Below are 25,240 nucleotides of genomic sequence, written 5' to 3' on the forward strand. Positions count from 1 at the left end.
ACAAGAGGAAATATCTAATACAGTATCTCTACAACATACAGAAATACTCCTTACACACTTATTAATGTCCTTAACTTATTTTACAAAATTACCTGCACGTAAATATTAATGATCTTTGAAAATGTCGTTTAACCTAGAACTATGAGCCTGACTTACCATAATGTGATACTGCTCATAACCTTCTATTGCTTCTGAGACAACTTGCCGGATGTGGTTCATGTTGATCTTTTCAGTGCGTTCCTTAGTACCAATCCATATCTGATCCAGCTCTAGCTTAAACGTGAGTCGAACTTTCCCACCATGTTTGTTTACCATCCCCGACAGAGGATATGATGGCAGGACATCCTGAAGAATACTAAAATGTTAACACAGGAAATTTATATGAAACATACACATTTGGAAGGAAGTATAAACATCTTTCCTGTTACTATTTTTCCTCACACATGGAAACATGAAAAGAATAAGATAAGTATACATCAGAATAAAAATAATTATAACCCATCATATGAACATTGGATGAATTTAGATAATGTAAACAACAGCACCATCAATCATAAAGAACTTGTTTGTACAGTAATCATAAATGGGCTTTGTATAATAACAGTATAATCCAGTAAATATGGGGCAAAATACTTCAAAGAATAAGGTGCAAAATATTAAAGATGAACACTGTTATGTAATATTACCATGCATATAGTATACTCTACCTCCACCAGGGAAGTCTGATGTATTAAAACACAGGTTGATACTGAGTTTCATCCCTTGGTACAATATATGAGCTTGCAATATATGAGAGCAGAACACACGGAACAACTTGCATTTTCTCTCAGAATTCCTGATTATGGTGGTGTACTACAAACTGTTTACATATCATAAGTCCCTGACTAATAGATTCCACCTAATGAAACCTTAGGGATTAGAGCACTAAATGTACAGTAGCTAAAATAACTATCTGTGCATACTTTGTGGGAAACAATATGTGACCATGGACGATAAATATTGGTATATAAGGGCTGTCACGAGTCACACGTAAAATTTTGGAGCATATCGACCCCCACCTGCACAGATAGTTGTTTTAGCTATTGTACATCTACAGTAGATCTCTAAATATTTTCTGGTCTAACTGGTCTTTTAATAAGTACAGTAGAACAATTATCTGTCTCATACTGGTACCTTACTGTTCTTAATGCCTGGCATGACATCATCTGGCAGTCCTTTGTCAAGGATCTTACGATGAAGTTTTTGTTTACTGAGAGGTTCCTTTGTGGAGGTGGTTGTGCTGGGCTTCTCTGACGATGAGCTCTGAAAGTAGAGAATACATTAATATCTTCAGCGTGAATGTGTGTCCGATAAACGAAAATGCATTATAACAAAAACAACATGTTGACACTTTTTCTTTATAAGAAAGCAAACATTCATTTTACTGAATAAAAATCACATTTTGACAACCTTTTATTTTTAAGGAATGCAAACTTTCAGCTGTCATATGGTCACCCAGGATACACATAAATGCATTTACACTCTACTGAACCTGTATATGGTTCATCATTTTCAGTGTATTTATTAAAAAAAATAATAATAATAATTCTACAGGACATAAGAATGGTGAACTTAGTGTGAAAACCCCCCAGTTGACCAACATTTTTCCTCTCAGGAACATAACTCCCAATAATATAAGGGTTCTAACATTCATTACATGTTTCTTCACTTAACAAAGTGATTTCAAGGGACACAACCCCTTCATATATCGGGGAACACCTGTCTACCGTTGCAGTACGAGGTCTGACAATTAAGTTCGCAAACTCATGCTACAGGTGTTGGTACGTACCTTACTGAGGATCGGTGCTGTGGTCCCCTTCTAATTATTTTCCTTGCAAGGCTATACACGAACACCAGTGTTTCTTCCACCCTTGGAAACATCTCTGGAATAGCTTTTATAGCTGCCGTCGTGCTACTCTGAATGTCATCTACGTCTTGAAAATGTGTCCCCTTGATGTGTTTCTTCAACGAAGGAAACAGAAAAAAGTCACATGGGACCAGGACAGGTGAATAAGGTGGTGTTCGAGTCAGGTAATTTGTTTCTCAGCCAAAACCTCCCACACAATCAATGCAGTGTGTGCTGGGGCATTGTCAGGATGCAAGATCCACTTGATTCCAGTGAAAAGTTCTGGGCATTTTCGTCTAACTTTTTCTCCGAGTCTTTTAAGCACGTCGAGATAGTAAAACTGGTTCGCACCCTGCCCTGGGGGAACAAATTTTGGGTAAACTACTGTACACCCTTAAAATCAAAAAAATTGATGAGCATTGTCTTCACTTTCAACTTTCACTTACGACACCTTTTGGGGCGTGGCATGTTTGCAGTTTTTCACTGGGGGCTCTGGCGTTTCGTTTCAGGGTCGTATTGGCAGACCTATGACTCATCACCAGTAATGACTCGGTGAAGTAGGTCATCTCCAGCTTCTTCTCTCTTCAAAAGGTCTGAGCAAATTTCAACTCTTTGTTTTTGTTCATCACCGAGATTTTTCGTCACCATTTTTGCACAAACTTCTCTCGTCTTCAAATCGTCAGTCAAAACCTTTCTAACTGTTTCCCTGTCAATCTGAACTTCATCTGCAATTCTTCTCACTGTCAGTTGCCTGTTAGCTTGCACACCTTTCCTAATTTTTTCAAAGTTTCCCTCAGTCCTGCTCATTGTTGGTCGTCCTTCTATGTCATCGGCTGTCACGTCTTCTTCCCTCAGAAAATCGCGAACATAATTGCCAGACCTCGTATGTTAAGAGTGTTTCTCCCGCTGGAAGTCTTAGGTAGTTTTATAATTCATAAAAAAGATATGGTGGCAAATTTGAACCTGTTTCAAACATGAAGGTAATCTTATACCAAACAAAATTTTACTTGTTCTACATAAGAAGTCAGTCTCATGGTAACACGTAAAATTACTGCAGGCAAATGTAAGGGTTTTACATACAGAAAATATCATTCATAAAAAGTTCTGCAGACAAAATGATACTTGTCATATACACAAAAGTACTCTCATAACTCATAAAAGAAAATTCTGCTCACAAAACCAATTCCTCACAACTCTTGTTAAGAATCCTACCGAGTAAGAATCTTTCAATAATAATAATGCACAAAATCATAAGACACCATCAAGTGTTTTCCTGTTTGAGTACTCAACCTATGTTTCTGTTCCAAGACTGACATACCTGTAGACCAAGACAGTATATAATAAAATATCTGATGACTGTGAGGAGCAATAGTAACAAGAAGAAATCTGGGTAGGTAGACAGACTATATGCAATTGGGAGTTTGATAGTTAAGTTTCTATTTAATTTAGCCAATTTCAGACCTAGATATTGTTCTGAGTAAATTAAGAGAGATTATTTTACAGACCAACTACTGTACATACAGGAATATATTTAAAAATGTAACCGTTATATCATCCATGTCCATAATTATTAGTTACATCAAATAGTGTGATATTTTAATGACAACTGATGGACAATTCGTGGACCTCAATTATTCGCTGATGATGCCCTGGATGTACCCAAGAATGCCTAAGGGTAGTTTTAACCCTTATGCCCGGGTTAGGGTGCTGCTGGCAGTAACCTTCCCCCTCCCGCGGGGATAAATCGAGAAAAAATAAACTTAAAACAAAATAATAATAAAAATAAAAATATGGCAGGAAAATAGACAGACCTTCTGGAACGTCACCCAGGGCGCGCTAGTCGGACGTTCTGGAAAGTCACCCGGGGCCTAAGGGTTAAAATTGCTGGCAGTTTCGCGGCCACTTTGAGAACCTAACCCCTGCGAATTTTAAGCGCATGCTGTACTGTAACTTGTTATTAGACGCCACTCAAGTTTACTAGAAAAACTTAAGTTTCTCTCTCTCTCTCACTTACACACCACAACCCAACCATAATGGCTGGCACACACACACACTTGTCAACCATCAGTGAGACAAGACGTGCCCTGAGGGCGCTCCGGGTTTTGGCAGCCAGGCCGAGTCTGTTTGGCCCTGCCAGCCTTACTACACTGGGATTTATTCAGCAAAACATTCAAGTGATCATTGCAATGATTGATTACCAAACAGTGTTCCGATAGTGCATCCCAAGGAAAAGCACAAAAACACAGCAGTGTAATACCAGACAGTGGACACTTTGTAGGTCACCTTCAAAGTGCCAGCAACAAGGACCACCGCGGTGTTTACATATATCGTGGATACTGTGTTGGCGACCCTAAGTGCCAGAGACAAGGACTTACGGTGTTTACGACTGACAAATATTAACAGATGTCTACCAGTGTCAGTGGCCCTCAAAGTGCCGCCAGTGAATTTATGGCCACCGGGGACAAACACTTCTGTCCATCCACAACAACAGATATCAACAGATGGCCAACAATTACTTTCTCCCGACGCTCGCTGTACCTTCTAAAGCGTGGGAACGGTTATCCTGATGGCAGTGTTATAGGGCGACTCAAGTCACTGAACATATTCCACGTGTGCAACTGTAGACAGGGCCGTCATAAACATAGCCCATTAGGACCGTAACCTCCACTAGGAAACCGGAGAAACCCACCCCTGACAGACCGTACCATTACACTGAAGTTCCACGGATATGGTATGATCTCCCGTCTCTACTGCTCTCCAACGTCACTTCCCTAGCTAACAAGTATGACGAGCTGGCAACCACAGTCAGGTCAGCCGCCGCGAGCGTCATTGCCATATGTGAGGCTTGGCAAATTGTGCCTGAAAGGTGGTCATATTGAGGGATATCAACTCTTTCATCACCTTCATTTACAACCAGGACCAGCTGTCACTATCACAAGCTGTGAACTTCCCCACACACTGTCAAAATACCCTTGACCTTGTCTTAACCGACTTAGTGGACCAGTACCAACCACCTCAATGCCTATTGGGTGTAGCACACACCTATCAGTGCTCTGGTCCCCAGCTGCCACTCCCACTCAAGTACAGAGACCCTACATCAAGACCTACAGGCCGATTACTGACTCTGCAGTGCGTCTCTTCGGGCAGTGGATAATTCACCATCCCTGGACTGAAGTACTCAGTGTGGATGACGTGGACACCAAATGGATAAATTATACCATCACCACCACGGAAGCTCACCACCACTTCTTCCCCGAGAAGTCCGTCAGATCTCACCCAGCTGATTTGCCCTGGATCACACCTTGGATCAAAAGACTTATGCAACAGAGACAGAGCCTTTTATCTCAATGACCACAACCGAGTCATACGCGAAATACGCACTGCAAAGAAGTCTCACTACCCAACCAAATTGCAACACCTGAAGCAGACCAACGTCAGTCAGTGGTATGGTAAGCTTAAAGAACCCTGTGGACTAAACAATAAGACACACCCCCTCCCCTTCCTTAGCCATCTCACTAATGTTGACGCAGCTGAGCAATCAAATAACCATTTCGCTACTATATGCCAGACGCTCCCCAGGCTTGACACAACCAATCTCCCTGCTTACCTACCAGCCCCCTTTCCCACTGACTTAGTAGAAGAATTTGAAGTGGCAAAACGTCTGGACAAACTGAAGTTAAAACGCTCCACCACCCCCATTGACTTACCAATGAAACTCTTCAAGGAGTTCTCCCCGGAGCTTGCTAAACCCCTCTGCTCCATCATCAATGCTTCCCTCAGTCAAGCCAGATGCTCAGCTGACTGGAAGACTTCTTATGTGTCACCAGTGCCCAAGTCAACCAGCCCACAATCCTTATATCAGCTACGACCCATTGCAATTACCCCAATACCCAGCTTAATCTGTGAAGGTTTTGTGTTCGACTGGGCTTATGCAGATATTGCAGGAGCTGTAGATCCTCAGCAATTTGGTAATATGAAAACTTCCTCCACCACTCACTGTCTTTTCAGCTTTCTCGACTACATATACCGCCGTCTGGAGAAACGAAAAACGTCTGTAGCTGACAGCTGAACTTCATTGACTTTACTAAGGCATTCGACCTAGTCAACCACAATTTAATCATCAACAAAGCTATCGATCTCGGGTTTCGAAGAAGTCTTATACCATGGCTTACAGACTTACTCAGTAACCGACGCCAAGCTGTACGCTTCCGAGGGGCTGTCTCCACCTTTCAGTCACTCACCTGTGGCGTCCCCCAAGGCACCAAGATGGGAACCACTATGATTCCTTATGCTTATCAATGATGCCCTAAGAGAAACCCCTGCTCGCTGGAAATTAGTCGACGACTCCACCAGTGGGATCAGCATCAACAATTCTGCTCCCGACTATACCACCCTTTAGGATATATTGAACAGACTCCAAAACTGGGCCACCGACAACCACATCACCATCAACCATAGTTAAGCACATCAACCTCTCCTCCGACGTTGTCCCACCCCCTTCCATTACTTTAGGTCCCAACACACTCCTGGTTGTAGATTCCACTAAGCTCCTCGGCATCACCATAGACAACAAACTAAATTGGAAACCACACGTCAGTGAAGTTGTCAAATCCTCCAGTTTCCGTCTCCACCTCCTCCGCTGACTCAAGTCCCTCGGAGTTCCTGCACCCGAGCTCCTCAGTGTTTACTCAACATTCATACTTCCCAAGCTCACCTATGCCTCCCCTACCTGGTCTTCCTCCCTAAACGCCACACAACGTAAACACCTAGAAAAAGCGCAAAAGAGGGCATGCAAGATTATTCTCTCCCCCTCCTATTCCACATATCAAGAAGCGCTCAACACACTGACCCTCTCGGCCCTCACTGACCATCACCACGACCTCATCTGCAAATTTGGTGAGAAGCTTCTGCACCATCCTCGACACCGGCTCCTACTACCATCCGAGATCCCTCGTCCAAGAATTGCTGTTCGACACCACAACCGCATCCAGCCCATCCGAGCATGAACTGATCGCTTTAAGAACAGCCCAGTCCCAACCATTGTAAAAATTATCAATAACTTGTAATCAACCAGTGTATTTACTCCCAGTCAATCTTACTTTTTGCACTGTCACTATGTTGAACTGCCCTGTAGTTTGAGCTTCTCCCCACCTAGTTATTATATATCATATTTGTACCACTTATGTTACTTGTATATTATTTGTAAATCATGAGACCTATTCCCCAACTATGTAACTGTATATTTTCAGCCTTTCAGCTGCCATGCTCTTTAAATAAACCATTAATTATTATCACACACACACACACACACACACACACACACACACACTACAATGAACCAGCACCATGTTATCCAGACGACGGTACAATAAAACAATGAACTCAAGACTTACATCTGACTTTGGGGTGTTGACATTAACAACATCATCTAACTTGGACCCCACTACCATCACCTTAGCACCTTTTGTCACTCCCAATTCCCTCAGAGTCTTCTCATCTTTTGCCAGTCCCTTGATCATCACTTTCTGCATCGCTGGTAATACATCTGAGAAGGTTAAAAAGGAAGAGTTAAGTTAGGAGCATAATTACTACCCCCGTCTTAAGAGGAGGTGTAAAAGAATCATCCAAAATATATATTTTTTCTACGAATGCAAGACTTTTCCATTAAAACTGCAACCTAACTTAACCCAGCCAGCCCAACCAACCTAACCTACCCTAATTCTAATCTAACTCAACCCAACCAGCTTTACCTAACCCAGTCAACCTAACCTAACCCAACCAGCTTAACCTAACCCAATTCTATTCTAATGCAACCCAACCAGCTTAACCTAACCCAGCCAGCTTAACTTAACCCAACCAACCTAACCCAATTCTGATCTAACCTAACCTAACCCAACCAACCTAACTTAATTTTTGCATCATGAAAGCAATACAGAGTCAATTATATAAGATGGAGCAAATCTAAGAATACAGGGCTCACAGTATCCCTACACCCACGGCAATTCAATTCTCTACCTGACAATTAACACTCAGGAACGACAAATAAACTGGTTAAGTGATGAAAAGCAAATGTAAGATCACCTAAAGTTTTGCCGCACCTCCTCCAACTTATTTCACCTAAAGATTAACAAACCCTAATGAATTACTAACCTGGCCGACCCTAACCTGACTCAATCTAACACTAACCTAACCTAACACGAACCTGGCCTAACCCAACACGAAACTAACCTAACACTAATCCGGCCTAACCCAACACTAACTTGACCTAACCATACTCTAACCTGACTTAATCTAAAACTAACCGGGCCTAACCCAACACTAAACTGACCTAATCCAACACTAGCCTAACACTAATCTCACCTAACCCAACACTAATCTGACCTAATCCAACACTAGCCTAATCTCACCTAATACTAACCTGACCTAATCCAGCACTAGCCTAACCTGACCTAATCCAGCACTAGCCTAACCTGACCTAACCTACCACTAACCTTGTCTAACCTGACACTAACTTGGTCTAACCTAACACTAGCTTGGACTAACCCATCACTAACCTGACCTAACCCATCACTATCCTGGTCCAACCTAACACTATCCTGGCCTTACCCAACAACAACCTAACCTAGTCTAACATAACCCAACCTTACCCGCAGGTAGCATTAGGGTGATTAGGGGCAAATCCTCAGGTAATCCCGAATATGAAGTACAGTAATAGTCATTCAGGATTACCAACAAATGCACAAGTATCTCCTTTAATAAAATCAGTCAAAGTGCAAGAGAAAACTTAACTAGTACACAAAAACTTGATGACTGGTGGATAAGGATTCCCTACTCCACCCCATGTGCTCAAAAATTAAACAGTAGGAACATGAAACTTCCACTGATGATGCACGCCATGTAAGGGTTAAATAATACTCACTGATTATAGAACTGAGATGCTCCTTCAATTGCTTGATTGTGCCATCTAAAGGAAATTCTATATCATACTTCGTCTTATTGTAGACCAATTTAAAGCTTACCGCTTCCCCCGATGGTAGTGCTTCTGACTGGTGGGACGAAGAGAAGGCGAGAGTTAATAAAAATATGATTGGTAATAAAATACATACTGTATACAACATAAAACAAGTTATAACACGGTATTAGTTTAAAAACTTTATGGTTCCCCAGTCATGAGTGAGATGGGTCAGGGATTCTTAGACTTTGAAGACCAAGAGGGAAATAATAGGGAGACATGCAAGACAAATGTAAACGGTAACAGAATGAAGTAATAATAAATAAGACAAATTATATTAAAATATTGTGAATTAATCAAAATGTGCGAATAACTGAAAAAACCTTTGATTACACATAGCTACACACACACAAACAAACATTCGCAATAAAAAGTTTATGGGGAAGAGATTCAACAAAAAAATTCTGAATTTTTGCCACATACATTAAAACAATATATCAAAAGATCTGGTGTGTAGTGTATGTTTAACACTTACCTGAGTATCTGGTTTGACCTCATTGGTGTCAGGATGTACTGCTTCTTCTGAACTTTGTGGCTGGTTGTCTGTGACCACACCATCAGTTGGGCTGGCAGCTTCACAAGAACTATCTGCTGGAGTCTTGCTACTTTCACACTCCTTACTGTTAGACTTATCATCACTACTGGTCACTGCAAGAAAGGAGGTATTTGTATAACATACCAAGTGTAACATCTACAATTGAATATTATCACTTAACCTGGGCAATACAAATCTATGGCTACCTCTGCTGCGCAAAAAAAAAAGAAATACTTTTTAAATTTTAACATTAACTTTATACAAGGGTATAAATGTTAATATACAGTACTGTACAGTACAGTACATGCAAAACACAATATGAGATGATTACTTTTGTTTTAGTATGGCTGACAGGCTCATTAGTTGGTTCCACAAGCTTCCTTTACAACACTTTACAATAAAGTTCCATGGCACAAGTATTATTTATAATTACGAAAATAATTGTGTAACGATGCATTTTATTCACACTAAGTACAGTATACAGTAGAGTATACATTTTTATATCCAGTTCATTATTTACACTCTGAACACTTTACAATCTTCTTCTAGGGTTTGAAACTCCCTAAAATATTCTGCAGCACATGGTCGGCAACAATCACATTCTAAATTTCTTTGTCCTTTTGATCATGTAAGATACATGGGACACTTACACTTGGTACTGTACCTACACTGGGAGAGGTTGAGGAGCAGGTGTCTTTCATGATGTAAAACAAAGCAATGACTGAGAGGGAAAGGAGATACCCACTCAGGGCTACCCAACTGATTACATTGCATCACTCAGAGTGATGATATACTGCGCAGATTTTAAATCGTACCACAAAACATCAATCAGGGGAGGATCCTGGGGTCCAGACCCCCCTTTTCATCAGAAAATTCCAATACTTTTCCCTTAATGCAGTATTGTACTCAGGCATTTTAGTATAGTAAAAGGTAATTACTATCAACTTCAGAATACTGTATCTCATAATATCAAGTGTACATGGCTTCAAAATGGCCTCAAAATACCCAAGATATTGGTCACATTTAAAAAAAATTCTGGGGGTTTAAGTGTCTCCTCCCCCAAAAATAGCTGGGTGGGCTCGCAATGCTCGCCATGTTCCCCCACCCACAACTTCTTGCAACCCCCTTTTGATATTCTTGGATCCGCCTGTCAGTTGATGTGGTTAGCAGTGAATCGAGCAGCACCAATTGATGTATAAAGCTATTTAAGGGTATAAATACAATGGATCACAAGATGATTGGGCATGCCAGGTTATTTCACCTGATGATTAAACTACCAGTACTTGTGAGGGTTGGGTTAGGTTAGATTAGCTTTAAGTGTGTAAATTCATAGTTAAATAAGTTGGTGTGTCAAATATTCATGTGAGCCTATACTGTAGTGTACCGTATACAGTACTGTACAGTATTAAAATTGGATTTGAAATTTCATGGCATCCAAGGCTTTTGTTGCTTTCTCCCTATTCATTATTCCTCTTGATAGAAAATTTACTCCCTCCTCACTGCTACAGGACCCTTGCCTCTCATCCACTTTGTATTTACTGTACAGTTGTCTCCCTTAACCAGATTAATTGGTGTTCAGCCAGTCTGATAGGTTCGGTTAAGGGAAAATTCTGGTTACTTGAAAATGATTGCTAATCAGACAAAAGTCTAACTGTACTAAGTAGTTCTTTTTATTCATGCAAGTTTCTGCATCTTACTTTTGTAACCATAAAAAATAAACATAAACCTGAAGAAAATGAAGAAAACAGTGTGTTGAAAAATAAACAAAGGAAAAATTAAGTATTGCAGTGAACATTACACCCATTGTATTGTACTTTCATATACAGTAAGTGGGATTGGAAGATACAGTATACAGTACATAAAAAGGTCAATTAGCATTGTCAATCTTTAAACATCACACACTGCTATTGTACACCACTAGTTTCTCCATGATTTTAAGCTTTATGTTCAGTCAACTACTTCTTTTGTCACACCTTTCCTACCTGAAGGCTAGACCGGCACTTTTTATTTATTTTTAATTATCTTACCACTTGTCAGCTTATTAGCCATTTGGCTAATTAGTCTAGTTTTTGTTACTTCGTCATGACCTTTATCGTCTCGGGTTAGTACAGGAGGAAACTAGAGTAACGGGAGAAAACCTGCAATGTTTAGTAGCGTCACACTGGAAAACACCTTTCTCACATCTGTCCTCGGCTGAGAAATGAACCCAAGAAACAAAACTAAGAGATATATGTGTTACCGCTGCACTGTACCACCAATACCCTATCTCCTATCAGGCACAGAACATGAGGGTAAAATTATCACTACAGTGTACGTCAAATATTTAAGCAATCACAGCAGCAGGAGACAGAGACTGCGGCTTAAGGTAGGGAGACAGGATACAAAAGGCCAACACAAGAGGTGAGAAGCAACCTATGACAGCATATTGTACCTTCAGTACCTGGGAAGCTGTTTGACAACCAATCAGCACCATCCACAGGTAAACATCATATCACGAGAAAATTCAGTTGTATCAAAGCACCAACACAAATTCTAGGATTAAGTGTGGCGGTGTGGAATAATTTTTTTTTAGTGGGTAACCAGGCACTAGGAACACCTTAGCTCCAAAATACAATTACTTATTTAAATTTCTGGTTAAGAGACAGCTGGTTAAGGATTGCACTCCACTTTTCTTTAACAGATTTCTAGGCTTGTGAGAACTTACCCTTCAGCTTATTTTACCGTAAGACCAATCACCCTCACACAACCTGGATGGGTTTGGGTGGCTAATCTTCAGGTGATCAAAAGATGGAATATGTTGGACAGGGTGAAAGCATTATTAAGGTGTCCAGTAATTTTACTGTTTTGATAACAACAAAACAATTGCCCCGTCAAAAATGCAATGCACAGATTTTGCTAAAAAATAAAAAAAAATAAAAATAATAATAATATTATTAATCACTGTACAGAAACAAGATATATGAAGAAAAAAAAAAGAGTTTTATGTGAATCTGTAGCCATAAGAGACAGACTGAAAATATGGCTGGAGACCCAGTGAGAGGTGCCATGTGTTCTTACACAAGGGGTTAGGGTATTGGTAAATGGTAACTCCTGTGATTAATTATATGGAGAATGGGAAAATAACAGTGGCAGCTACCATGTTTCTGCTGTCGGTCTCGCATAAAGATAATTTGAATACTCAGTAGATCAAGTACTGTACAATACTCATGAAAGATTACTGTACTGTACTGTACAGTACCTACCTCAGAACAAAAACGTTTCAAATTAGTCCATCATATTTGAGCATTTTAAGAGGGCCAATAAAATATGAAAATACTGTAGTGTAATAATCTCAGATTTACACATTCTCTATTTCTGTACTGCACACTGAGTATGGGGCAGAATTATTCTACTTGAACTTGTGTAAAGGTGACTCCAAAGAAATAATGAAACTAATATTACCCAAAAGGAATGTGCATAATGATAACAAGATTGACTGTACTATACTTGCCTTAATGTTATTCGAATCATATTTCTGTACTTTCTTAATTAGGATAACCACATTGGTTAATATTTAAAATGGTTCAGTTTGGAAGAGAAAGGTACAGAGTTAGAACAGTTTGTAGTGTAACAAAATCATTGTCAGGTTCCAAACATACTAAGATAAGAACTCCCTGATGTTAAACAATGTTACTGGGTTATAAACAACTCAATATTAAATCAAACACCCTTTAAGGTAAACATGTTAAAAACACTACCCCGTACAATACTGTAATTCTCATTTTGACCAATTCCTGTTATAAAGATGTATATATAATGTAGGTAAAGTTTTACTTTTGTACAACACGGAAATCTTAGAAATTTTATCTTTGCAATCAATAGTTTAGACAATTCAAAAACACTTTTCTTTTATGACGTTTCCCTCGCAAATGACCTAACCGAACCTCCTAACTAGGGGCCAAGTGTCTAAGAATTGTCTAAACTACAGATTCCAATAGTTAAATTCCTAAGATTCCCCAGATGACTGACACTAAAACAATACCATAATGTATTACTTCTGTAGATTCCCTGTAGGTTGGAACCTTTCCCTCACTTAGGTGACTTATGAAGGTGCTGGTAAAGCAACTTGACCAAGACACACACATTCCTTCAACAGCTTTGAGTGTTTTTTGTTGGGTGCTAGAGACTTATCAGGTTATATGCATATAACTTTTCAAAATACCTCCAAACTGATTTCTGTCACACATTACATCTTGATTATTCATCCTCCCTGTATACACTTGAGGATTTGATTCTTTTCATCAAGAATTAAAAAAAAAAAAATTATATTTGGTATGTGATGTGGTCAGTACCCATGTGTTCAACATTACTTAAATTACTTTGCAGTAGCTTCTCAAATAGGCCGGTTGGCCTGTGCATGGCAGCTCCTGTCGAGAGTTACTACCACTCTCTATCATCCATGAATCTATCTAGCCTCCGTTTAAAACTTTCCAGCATTTCAGCACTTACTACAAAGTTGCTAAGCTTGTTCCACTCGTCCACCACCCTATTTGTGAACCAGTTCCTTCCTATCTCCCTCCTAAACCTAAACTTATCCAACTTAAATCCGTTGCTACGAGTCCTATCCTGCCCGGATATTATAAGAACTTTATCTATATCGCCTTTATTGATTCCTTTCACCCACTTAAATACTTCTATCATATCTCCCCGCACTCTTCGTCTTTCTAGGGAATGCAAGTTAAGTTTCTTTAACCTATCCTGATATGGAAGGTTTCTAAGTACCGGAATCATTTTCGTCATTCTTTGCTGCACTGACTCCAGTGAATTGATATCCATTCTATAATAAGGGCACCAAAACTGAACAGCACAATCGAGGTGCGGCCTGACTAGCGCAACATATAGATGTAATAAGACCTCTGCACTCTTATTACTTACATGTCTAGATATAAAACCTAATACTCTGTTTGCCTTATTTCGAACATTAACGCACTGTTTTCTAGGCCGTAGGTCCGGGCTTACAAGTACCCCTAAGTCTCTTTCACAAGTCGACTTCTCTAGGTTGATGTTGTTAAGGCTGTATACATTGATAGTATTTGTTCTTCCAATATTCAGTACGCTGCACTTGCTGGTGTTGAATTTCATTTGTCATTTTTCTGACTACTCCTGCAGTTTATTTAAATCCTCCTGTAGTGCATTTGCATCCTGCCCTGAATTAATCTGCAGCCCTATTTTGGTGTCATCCGCCATATTTTGTTTAGGAAATAACAGCTACCTAAATACAAAGCATCAGTAGTTTAAATGTGATACTTTGCTGTTTACTGCAATATTACCATGCTTTTAACTACAACTGGAAGTTCTGCCAAAGATAACTGAACTATTTAGTTGCCAACTAAGTGGATAGTTCTTCATTTCCTTCTAGAAAATACCAGCAAGATGATTAAGGTTTCAGAGTACTAAAGAATTATTCTAAAGTTATAAAGAAAATTCTTGATAAGTAGTAGGAAAGGTTGGGTGTTGGTAAGGCAGCCAACGTCACCTGTCCATGTGCCTTGTCATGAAACAGCTGATTTCCTTGGCATGAAATCATGTTGCAATAACTCCCTTTATCAACGTAGATACGTCATATATCTTGGTCCAAACGACATTTGACATGGAATCAAATATACCGAGAATAAAAAGTTATTATCTTGTTCCATAATCACCTTCCTTTTCTTCGTTGGACATTATGAGTAATGTGACGCGGTGAGTCCAGGGCCAAAATGCGTTGTCCTGCTCACCAAAACAACAACAATCACATGAGCACTTATCTCCTCCTTAGTATTAAATATCCTTAATACTACTCAATTTAACCATTTACCCATGATGATATTTATTAGATATGATAATAATTTAATCAGGTATTTTTTTTACAATTAAGATAGTTGTAAACTACCCTCAGTTGACTGGTGACAAACAAACATGGCCGACATGACTCTGGATGATATCATCACCCAACGGAAAGTCACGGACTCCAGCCTGGACCAGATCATTAAACAGAGGAAAATAACATACTCTGGCGGAGGTGAGGACGTCCAACACGGTAAAGGGACAGACACCAGCCTCGACGACTTCATCAAGAAGAGAAAAATACGTCTAGGAGCCCAACAGGGAAGCAGGTATGACTGGAGCACCACCTAGAGCACCACACTCCTTCTCTTGTATTAAGTCACATAATCTTTCAGGTCAGCATTTCCTTCCAGCTTATTCGTTATTTATAAGAAACTTTTCTTAAAAGTTGTTCAGGATAATGTTAGATGAAATACGTTGATGGGGCAAAATTACAACAAAATATAGGGCATTTTTACTTGACATGAGACCTTAGGGGTTAACCAATATGTTGTTCCAGTATATTTTGGTGTATTTTAAGCGAATCTGACCTTAATTTTTGACAGAAATTGCTCGTTTTTGCCCCCCACACAATAATGGGGGAGAACCTAAGAAATCAGGGTTTTTAGGTGGGGGAGAAGACGAAAACGATTCATATAACCTAACTCCCCTGGACCCCCGGTAGGCCTAGCTTAAACTAACCTAACCTAAATGTTTCATCAGTTTAAAACTATGGGGGGCATGCCATGTCTCAAGTACAATACCTTAGTTAGAAGTGGAAGGACCAGGGATATGTATTAAATGGATAGAATGATTGTCTTTCTCGTAAAACGGTAATGTTGCAGTTTACAGCAACCACAGATTTTTTTATACAGTATTACACTTCCGTCACAAATTGATCATTAGGAAGTTATTGAATTTTAAAAAGAATAAAATCAGAGCACCTGTTGCCCCTACGCTTTTGCTCAAATTGTGTGTGTTCGTACGTTCTCTTCGGTCCGACTAATTACCCAAATGTACCCAAATGTAGCCGCAATTAAGTCAAATAATGGTCCTACATGAATAAATCGGACTGCCAATCACTTCTCGACTAGTATTTGGTGTCACAAAGTAAAAAAAAATTGGAAAACGTAATTTAATCTGAGTTAATAGATCGCGTGCATGTACCGAGGAAGCGAGTAATTACCCAAATGTACCCAAATGTAGTCGTAATGAAGTCAAATGATGGTCCTACATGTGTAAATCGGGCTGTGAATCACTTCTCAATTATTATTTGGTGTCATAAAGTCACAAAAAATTGGTAAACTTAATTTAATCTGAGTTGTGTTAGGTTAGGTTAGGTACATGTACTCGATCTATTAACTCAGATTAAATTAAGTTTACCAATTTTTTGTGACTTCGTGACACCAAATACCAGTCGAGAAGTGATTGGCAGTCCGATTTATTCATGTAGGACCATTATTTGACTTCATTGCGGCTACATTTGGGTAATTAGTCGGACCCCATTCGCTTACCTCCCACGCATGTGCCGGGGGGCAGCCGCAGTCAATTAAATCTAACTAGGAAGTTAAGTAATGTTAGGTAGGTATCTTTGATTGTTTAGGTCAGGTTCTAGTAAATGCCACATCGTTTAAAATATTTACTATAGTGATAAGAACATCTGTGGAAAAGATGACCCAAATTGAACAACTCCTTCTGGTGGTAGCGGTGTTCTCTTACATTACCAATCTTTCTGGTCCTTAGCCAAAAACTTCTTTAATAACTTGTGCACTCCCTCTGTTCCTCCTCTTTTCCGACTTGATAACTCTATAGCCAACACCCCTATTGATAAAGCCAATCTCTTTGGCACCTTATTCTCCTCTAACTCCACCTTCGACGATTCTTACACTGACCCACATCAGGGCCTGGGGGCAAAAATGTAATGATAATAATTAAAAAAAATGAAATAAAATAAAATTATACAAAAAATATATACAAATAATAAAATTAATAATAAAGAACCATAAAGAAATACGAAAATGGAAAAAAAAAGATCAAGAGTGAGAAACGATAATTGTACAATAGAACGTCGATATAACACGAGATATGTTCCAAGAGAGATCACTTTAAACCGAATTCGCACTAAATCGAAATGTTGTTTCAATGAAATAATTTAGTTTGGTACTTGAAAGAGAAACAAAATACTGTACTACTGCATGGGAAGATATTAGAAGAATAATGTGTTGTCTAATGATGGACCCTGCTGCTTATGTGATCAAGTCTCAGGTTGCTGATCTCAATTGTTTCTACTGTATTACTATTGACAACACAACATACATACAGTATGTACAGTATATTGTTTCTCACTTTTGATTTTTTTTTCTTTCTTATTATTATTAGTGTTATTATTATTATTATTATTATTATTATTATTATTATTATTATTATTATTATTATCATCATCATTATTATCTTTACTTTATTTTCAATTTTTTATTTTTTATTAAAAATTTAATTTACTATGAATTATTATTATTAGTGTTAGTATTAGTATTATTATTATTATTATTATTATTATTATTATTATTATTACTATTACATTTTTGCCCCCTAGGCCCCAATGTGGGTCAGTGGCCTGGTGTACCTTGGGGTTAGGTTAGGTAGTTATAGTCATCGTTCATTAAAGATAACTGAAGACCTCGTACACTTACAGTTGCTATTTGGTGTATTGATATTATTGGGTAAAAGAAAGGATTTAAATATTTTTATCTCAAATTGTATTATCTGTAAAACAAAACCACACACGTGAACATTGTTATTTTAACATACTGTATTTGCCGGCATATGAGACTCGCCCCTATTTTACAAGGATATTTTGTGGAAATTTTTTTTTAGTATATTTCGTCATACAATTATTGAAAGTGGTTTTGTAGGGGAAAACATATGATTTTGTGCATGTAAATACAATATATACTGGAATCAAGTAGAAAATCATACTGTATATAGTATCATTATACTAACCCAACTCTACCTCTGATCAGAGCAGCTGTGTGGCTTGTTTATATTTTGGTCAAGAGAATTACCGTCAGGATGTGAAACTCGTATTTTGGGCTGTGATGTTTTGTGTTGCTGTGATCGGCCATTGCTATTGTTTTGGCGTCATCGACTCATTGCAAATGGCTGACTGGCGGCTGAGCTTTCTGTTAACATTTCTTTAATCTTTCTGGGGTTATTTTTCATTTAGATAATAAACAAATGTTTCTTAAAGGTAATACAGTCGTTAAATAATGTAAGACATGTATCTGGTGTGGGTTACGTATGCTGGAGAAGGAGGTACAGTGAGATGTTGTGAGCTTCCCTTTGCTGTTAAGCCAATGTAAGCCATTATTTACGTCTTGGCAAATTTGCCGTAAGTTTTTTATAAAAGATTGTGATAATTTGGCTTGTTTTTCAGTATTTTATTACAGTGGTCCCTCGGTTAACGAACACAATTCGTTCCAGAAGGTCGTTCGTTAACCGAAACCATTGTTTCAATGGGATTTTGGGAAATTGGTTCCAGCTCACCGAAAATTACATACAAACTAAAAAAAATGCAGTAAAGTACACTTTGAGGTGTGTATGTAGAAGGCTCCTGGTTGATGATGATGATGGGAATTAGAAGTGGGGGTGGAGGAGAAGGGAGAAGGGAAGGAAGTGGGGGTGGATGAGAAATCACCCCATGCTTGATGCCGTCATTTCACCCATAAAATTTTAAGTTCACTCGGTGTAATTCAAGATTATTTTCTTTAAATCAACACTGCACTATACATTGTCAATATGTTAAATAAATTTCAGAATGACCAATAATTGTACTGTAAAAACATAAAAATACTCTGTGCTCAAGAGACCCACAAACAAGATGTTTCCTCCGCTGAACAGAGACAAACTGAGGCCTTAGTGGGTGAGTGAAGTGGCTGATGGGCGCACCAAGGACAAGTTCCCTGTACTGCAATTATGTTAAATAAGTGTTAAATGACTAATAATTTTAATACGTATAAAACTTGGGCAATTATTGAATAGTACAACCTTCTTGATATTTACTCCAATTTTAACGAATGTAAGCCTTAGAACCGATTTCTGTATTGGCGGACTAATCTTCCAGCTGGTGAGTAAGCCAAAGCATGTCGAAACATTTTCGTAAGAATTTCGTTAACCGAATTTTTTTTCGTTAACCGAAATGAAGATTCTTATGGAAGGTAATTCGTTAATCGAGGTGTTCATTAACCGAGGGACCACTGTATTAGTAATATTATTAGTAACACAATTCTTGTGCTTAGTGGACTACTGCTCATCCCAGACTCCTTAGCTAGGCACCTCCTCCTATGGCGCTCAGCCTCCCATCCGTAATACGGGCACTTTAGACGCAGGGTAATTTGTGATACATTAAAAAAAGATAAATGCGTCTTATATGCCGGCAAATACGGTAAGCTTTGTGAATGCAGGATACTCGTCTATGCAAGCTCTTCCTTTTAATTTTTTTAGTGACTCCCCAACAGCAACACCACTGTACTGTACATAGAGAAATTTATTTTGAGATGTTTTGTTTTCATTGAATTTGATTTTTATGAGGTATATTATCCAAAGAAGAAATACTGTACTAAACCGATCCATTTAACATTTTATTCATTCCATTGACATCAGATCAAAGTGGGATATCAAACAACTCAGTGTTCCCTTACTCAGCATCTTGCCAGTGCTTCACATAGCAATCCTGTGAGCCATGATAAATAAAACGCTACAGGGGGGCCCTGACTTACGAACGAACGCTGATACGAACGAGGTTAAACTTGATATTTACAGTATTGTATTTCATTTACCCGATGACTTATTTTTACTTTCATTTACTGTATTTTTGTCATTTTATTTCTTCTTTTATCTTAAATTAAATGATTTTAGATGTACAGTGACCCCTCAATTAACGAACGCCTTGGTTAACGAAATTTCGGTTAACGAACTGCCTTCCATAAGGATCTTCAATTCGGTTAACGAACAAAAATTCGGTTAACGAATTTCTTACGAACTGACCTCAACATGTTTTCGCTTGCACTGACCGGGCAACCAGCTTTAGTATCAGTCCGCCAATACATTAATCAGTTCTAGGGCTTAAATTCCTTACTATTTTAGTAAATATCAAGAAGTTTATACTATTCAATAATTTTAAAAGTTTAATATTCAATTTTTTAGTCATTTTAACAATTATTGAACATAATTGAAGGTAAAGTGACTAGTTTAGTGCGCGGCATCCAGCCTGTTAACACAGCAAACAGGCGTTAGTCTCTCTCTGTTTTCACTGGAGGCAACATCTTGCTTGAGACTCTCTTCAACTAAACTCTTTTTTTCTGTGTTTCCAAGCAAATTATTGGTCATTTTGAAATATATTTTACATATTGACAATATATAATGCAGTGCAGTGTTGATTTAAAGAAAATAATCTTGAAATACACCAAGAGAACTAAAATTTTATGGGTGAAATGGTGCCATGGGGTGACTTCTCTTCCACCCCAATGCCTTCTCTTCTTCCTTCTCCACCCCCATTCTAATTCCTATCATCATCATCATCATCATCCAGGAGCCTTCTACATACACACCTCAAAGTAAGTGAACTTTTCTACCATTTTTGTTGAATTTGGGCAATTTTCGGTGAGCTGGAACCAATTACCCAAAAACCCATTGAAACAATGGTTTCGGTTAACGAACGACCTTCTGGAACGGATTGAGTTCGTTAACCGAGGGGTCACTGTATATAAAGACTTAGGCTATGATATACTGGGATTTTAAACATTGTTCTGTATATAGCATGTGTTACGACTTAAGAACGTCCTCAGGAACGGAACCCTTTCATAGCCCAGGGACCACCTGTACATATATTTTATTTTTAGCTCAATTAACTACTCTTAATACAGAACAGTACTTTATGTTAATATTAGTTTAAATGTCTAATGAATTGTCTGGGGCTGGTACAGGAAGCTTGAGATGCTTGTGTCAGCACCTTATTATTTTCCAGTGCTGCAAGAAATTACAAGAAAGAAATTTCTTTTCAGATTTTTTTGTGTGTGGAACTTAGTAAATAATGGATTTTTTTTATTGTAGTACAGGTGCTCCTCTACTTACGAACGAGTTACGTTCCTGAGGCTTGTTTGTAAGTCCAACTTTACTCTTATAGATACCAAACATATTGTAAAAAATGAAAAGATTATAGATATTTAGTACAGTTATTCCCTTTAATACAGCCTTAAAACCTGGCTCACTCTTCTCCTCTTAGGTAATGTTTGTTCTATCTGGAATTTTCTTCAAAATAATCCAATCTCATCCAGATTAAACACCTGTTCTGGCAGGTAACCCCCCTCAGTGATGATGTTTGTATCTCTGAAAGTTTGTAAGTTGAACGTTCTTAATAGGTGGCTGCATTTATGAAAAAATACACACCTTACCCTAAAAAAATTCCTACAAAAGGTTTCTCAACTGTTTATTGTAGTATCAGGTGTGCTCAATAACATATCAAAAGTCTGCCAATATTTGCTGCCACTGGGCACTATCTGAAATCTGCATATTTCTATGTCCAAGAAATGTTCCAACTCGAGGCTAGACATCCTGATGTATATGACAAATTTTCTAGGGGTTTCCATGTGATCCGCCGCAGCAACCAGTGCTGGGCAGGCCTTAGCTCTGACCTTGTGATCGAGCAAACACTGATGCGGTCCTTAAAGAGTAGTGGAGGCTTGACTCATGGAAGTGGAATGACTGAAGAAATGTGCGCATTATGGACCATGTCCATACCCATCACATCTGAGTACAACAATGCCATGCAGGAATTCAATGACCTCACCTACACGACCAGCGAGCAACACCGAGAATCAACAGAAGCAAGGATGAAACGAGATCACTCTGACCCGGAAAAGATCAAGGAAAAACTGTCCACATGCATGCCATTTTCTCCAGACCCATCTCTGAGAAACATCATTACTGGTTTAGTTGCCAAAGAGGATGTGAATGTGCATGAGTATGAGACTGTTGGGAATGAGATTATTGAAAAAATGGTTGGAAAACCTGTTTTTGGGATCTCATTCAAACGGAAAGACCGGGCAAAAACCCTCGCATATGAGTCCACCATCAAATTTGCCCAAGGCCGAACCATTGATCCTGCTCTGCTGTTCCAAAGATTTCTGGATCTGTCAAAAACCCAAGACCTTTCACTGGACGATGTAATGAGCTATGAGCTCAGCCCATTCCCTACAGCCCTGTTTGAAGCCAAGGAAATCTTTCGTAAAGCTGACAAGCCCCAACTAGCACATGCAGTTGCTGAGTATTCAAGCAAGAAATCAAAAGAAGCTGTCATGGATTCTATCCCACTAACTGAACATTATGTCCTTGACAGTGGTTCCCTGGTTCATCGCTTGCCATGGAAAAAGGGTGACAGTTATGGTGCCATTGCACGGATGTATGCTGACTTTACCATACGCCGTTATGGAAAAGCAACCGTAGTTTTTGATGGCTGTAGTTTAGGTCCTTCCATCAAAGACATTACGCATCAGCGACGTGGGCAAAACACCCGCCCGATCATCAGCTTCAATGCAAAAACTGAGTTTGTTGGAAGAAAGGATGATTTCCTTTCCAGATCTTGCAACAAACAAGGACTTATTGATCTTGTAACTGAGGAACTGCAGAAGAAGGGCTGCACTGTTATCATTGCATTAGGAGATGCAGACATGGACATTGTCAAGGCTGCAATCAAGGCGTCACAGCATCAGCTCACGACCTTCATAGGGGAGGATACAGACCTGCTCATTCTTCTTCTCTACTATGCTGAAGCAAACAATAGGGGCCTCTATTTTCGTTCGGACAAGTCCACAGTTCCTAAGGTGTACAACATCAGTGAGATGAAACAAGTCCTGGGTAGTGACATGTGTCCTCAGTTGCTGTTTATCCACGCTTTCACAGGATGTGACACAACTTCCCGCATTTTCAGTGTTGGCAAAAAGTCAGCGTTCCAGAAACTTGTGAATGGTGAATTGACCATTCAGACCTGTGCGAATGCGTTTCTGCTCCCAAATCAAGCAAACAGTGTCATAGAGGACCTTGGGAGCAAGGCGATGGCAGTTCTGTTTGGTGGCAAGAGTACCGATTCACTTGCCTCTTTGCGCTACAACCTTTTGATCGAGAAAATTGTCTCCGCCAGGTCATTTGTTACCCCAGAACGTCTCCCTCCTACCAAGTCCTCGACTAAATATCATAGCTTTAGGGTGTATTACCAGATCATGGTGTGGACTGGAAAGGAGAGTGACATGAATGCAGTGGATTGGGGATGGAAACTGGAGGACAATCAGTTTGTGCCAGTTATGACCAAGAAAACTGCTGTGCCAGAAAGCCTCCTGCAGATGGTCCACTGTAATTGCACAACTGCCTGCCGAACACGTTGTTGTTGTTGCAGAGGATACGGACTACCATGCACACCCGCTTGTGGACCATGTGAAATTGAAAACTGTGAGAATCCACATAATCAACCTTTACAGGAGGAAGAGTGTGACTATGACTATTTGTAAACCTGGTTCAGATCAAAGGCATTTTTCAGAAATATATATTATGGGATTTGTTATAACTTTTTACCAGTAATCACTACACTATGTTAAATATGCTAATTGGTTTCCTAGATGCCCAAAACATGGGGTTAGGCACCAAAATTACTTGTCTAGGATGAATAATGAAGGAGTAACAGGCATTTTAAAGATCTGGTGGCTAACTTTGACTCCATCTTGAAAATTAGATCTTTCTTGTGGTCGGACTGTGGTAGACTTTTGATATGTTATTAAGCACACCTGATACTACAATAAACAGTTAAGAAACCTTTTGTGGGAATTTTTTTGGGGTCAAACCGTATTTTCAGCCGACTATACTGTATATCTCGGCCTACAAGGCGATGGGGTGTATAAGACGACACCAAAAATTTTCATTTAAAAAGTAGGTTTTGAGCTCTATTCGCTGTATAAGACCAGTACCCCAAATGTGACACTTACCCTTGGAAGCTTACTGACCCAGTAGTCCTTTACCAACCATCCCATTGACCAGTGCTGTTTACACATCCTTGGTTTTTTAAAATAAGGCCAACTCACTTCAAGTAATGTCATCAAATGTTACCGGTTGGTGTAGTATAAACACTAGTGACGTCACTTAAGTCACTTAAGCGTCTGTTATTTAACTGGAACTATAATGTCGGTGTCGAGTAAAATTTTTCCATTTGCTTGAAATGGATTTACAGATTTATTTGTTTATTTATTTATTTATTTATTTATAATATACTGTAATGTATTAAACACGCTACAAGTATTTTCTTTAATTTATAAACTTGTTTCGCGACAAAGGGAGGCTACCATTATACCTGGTAGGTGAAGTACAGGTAGTTCTGCTATAACGCGATAATTGTGTTCTTGCAAAATATCGTGTTATAGAAAATCGCGTAATAGAAATAACAGGGCTTATGGAGAAAATAGGGTTAGGTGCAGATTACTCGAAATCGAAAATATTTAGTAGTTAGCCTAACACAAAGGATAGCACAGTCTAAATAAATGTTACATTCATATCTAATAATGAAATCATACAGTAAATTTAACACTTTACCTTGAAAAAATATGAATGTAACTTGATGGGGGAGAAGGGTGATTTTGAGGTTGATAACATCGAGCTTCTCTTCAAGTGTTATATCCTTTCTTTTACGATAATCACCGGGAATTCTATCATCAGAACGCTTTTTGGAGATATTCTTCTTTACCATATTCACAGTTAATACCACAAAATTGGAGAAATAGTAAGCAAAAATCGTGTTATAGCAAACAAGCGTTCGCGTTTTACAAATATTGTTCCGAATTCATAAATCGCGTTAGAGCAAATTCGCGTTATCAAAACACGCGTTATAGCAGAACTCACTGTAGACCTGATACATTTATGGTGATCA

At 38.9% G+C, this 25,240-nt stretch overlaps 2 protein-coding genes across 7 annotated transcripts in view; one reads left to right on the top strand and one right to left on the bottom strand.

Annotated features, from left to right (window-relative positions):
• LOC121863612 (ubiquitin domain-containing protein UBFD1-like) overlaps positions 1–15,191 on the bottom strand; it is a 33,843-nt gene extending 18,652 nt beyond the window's left edge. For all 4 annotated transcript variants that reach the window (XM_042362343.1, XM_042362344.1, XM_042362346.1 and 1 more), the window contains exons 1-6: positions 15,114–15,191; positions 9,373–9,545; positions 8,805–8,931; positions 7,279–7,430; positions 1,174–1,302; positions 157–345 (exon numbers count right to left, since the gene is read on the bottom strand). In XM_042362343.1, coding sequence (XP_042218277.1) covers positions 157–345; positions 1,174–1,302; positions 7,279–7,430; positions 8,805–8,931; positions 9,373–9,545; positions 15,114–15,135 — 792 coding nt within the window. In that variant the 5' untranslated portion in view covers positions 15,136–15,191. The remainder of the gene's footprint in view (positions 1–156; positions 346–1,173; positions 1,303–7,278; positions 7,431–8,804; positions 8,932–9,372; positions 9,546–15,113) is intronic.
• A 164-nt stretch (positions 15,192–15,355) lies between these two features.
• Positions 15,356–25,240, top strand: part of LOC121863613 — a 48,121-nt gene continuing 38,236 nt past the window's right edge. For all 3 annotated transcript variants that reach the window (XM_042362348.1, XM_042362349.1, XM_042362350.1), the window contains exon 1: positions 15,356–15,566. In XM_042362348.1, the coding sequence (XP_042218282.1) occupies positions 15,370–15,566 (197 nt within the window). In that variant the 5' untranslated portion in view covers positions 15,356–15,369. The remainder of the gene's footprint in view (positions 15,567–25,240) is intronic.

This window comes from Homarus americanus, unplaced genomic scaffold, assembly GCF_018991925.1.
Source record: "Homarus americanus isolate GMGI-L3 unplaced genomic scaffold, GMGI_Hamer_2.0 scaffold41366, whole genome shotgun sequence".
NCBI classification, from domain to species: Eukaryota; Metazoa; Arthropoda; class Malacostraca; order Decapoda; family Nephropidae; genus Homarus; species Homarus americanus.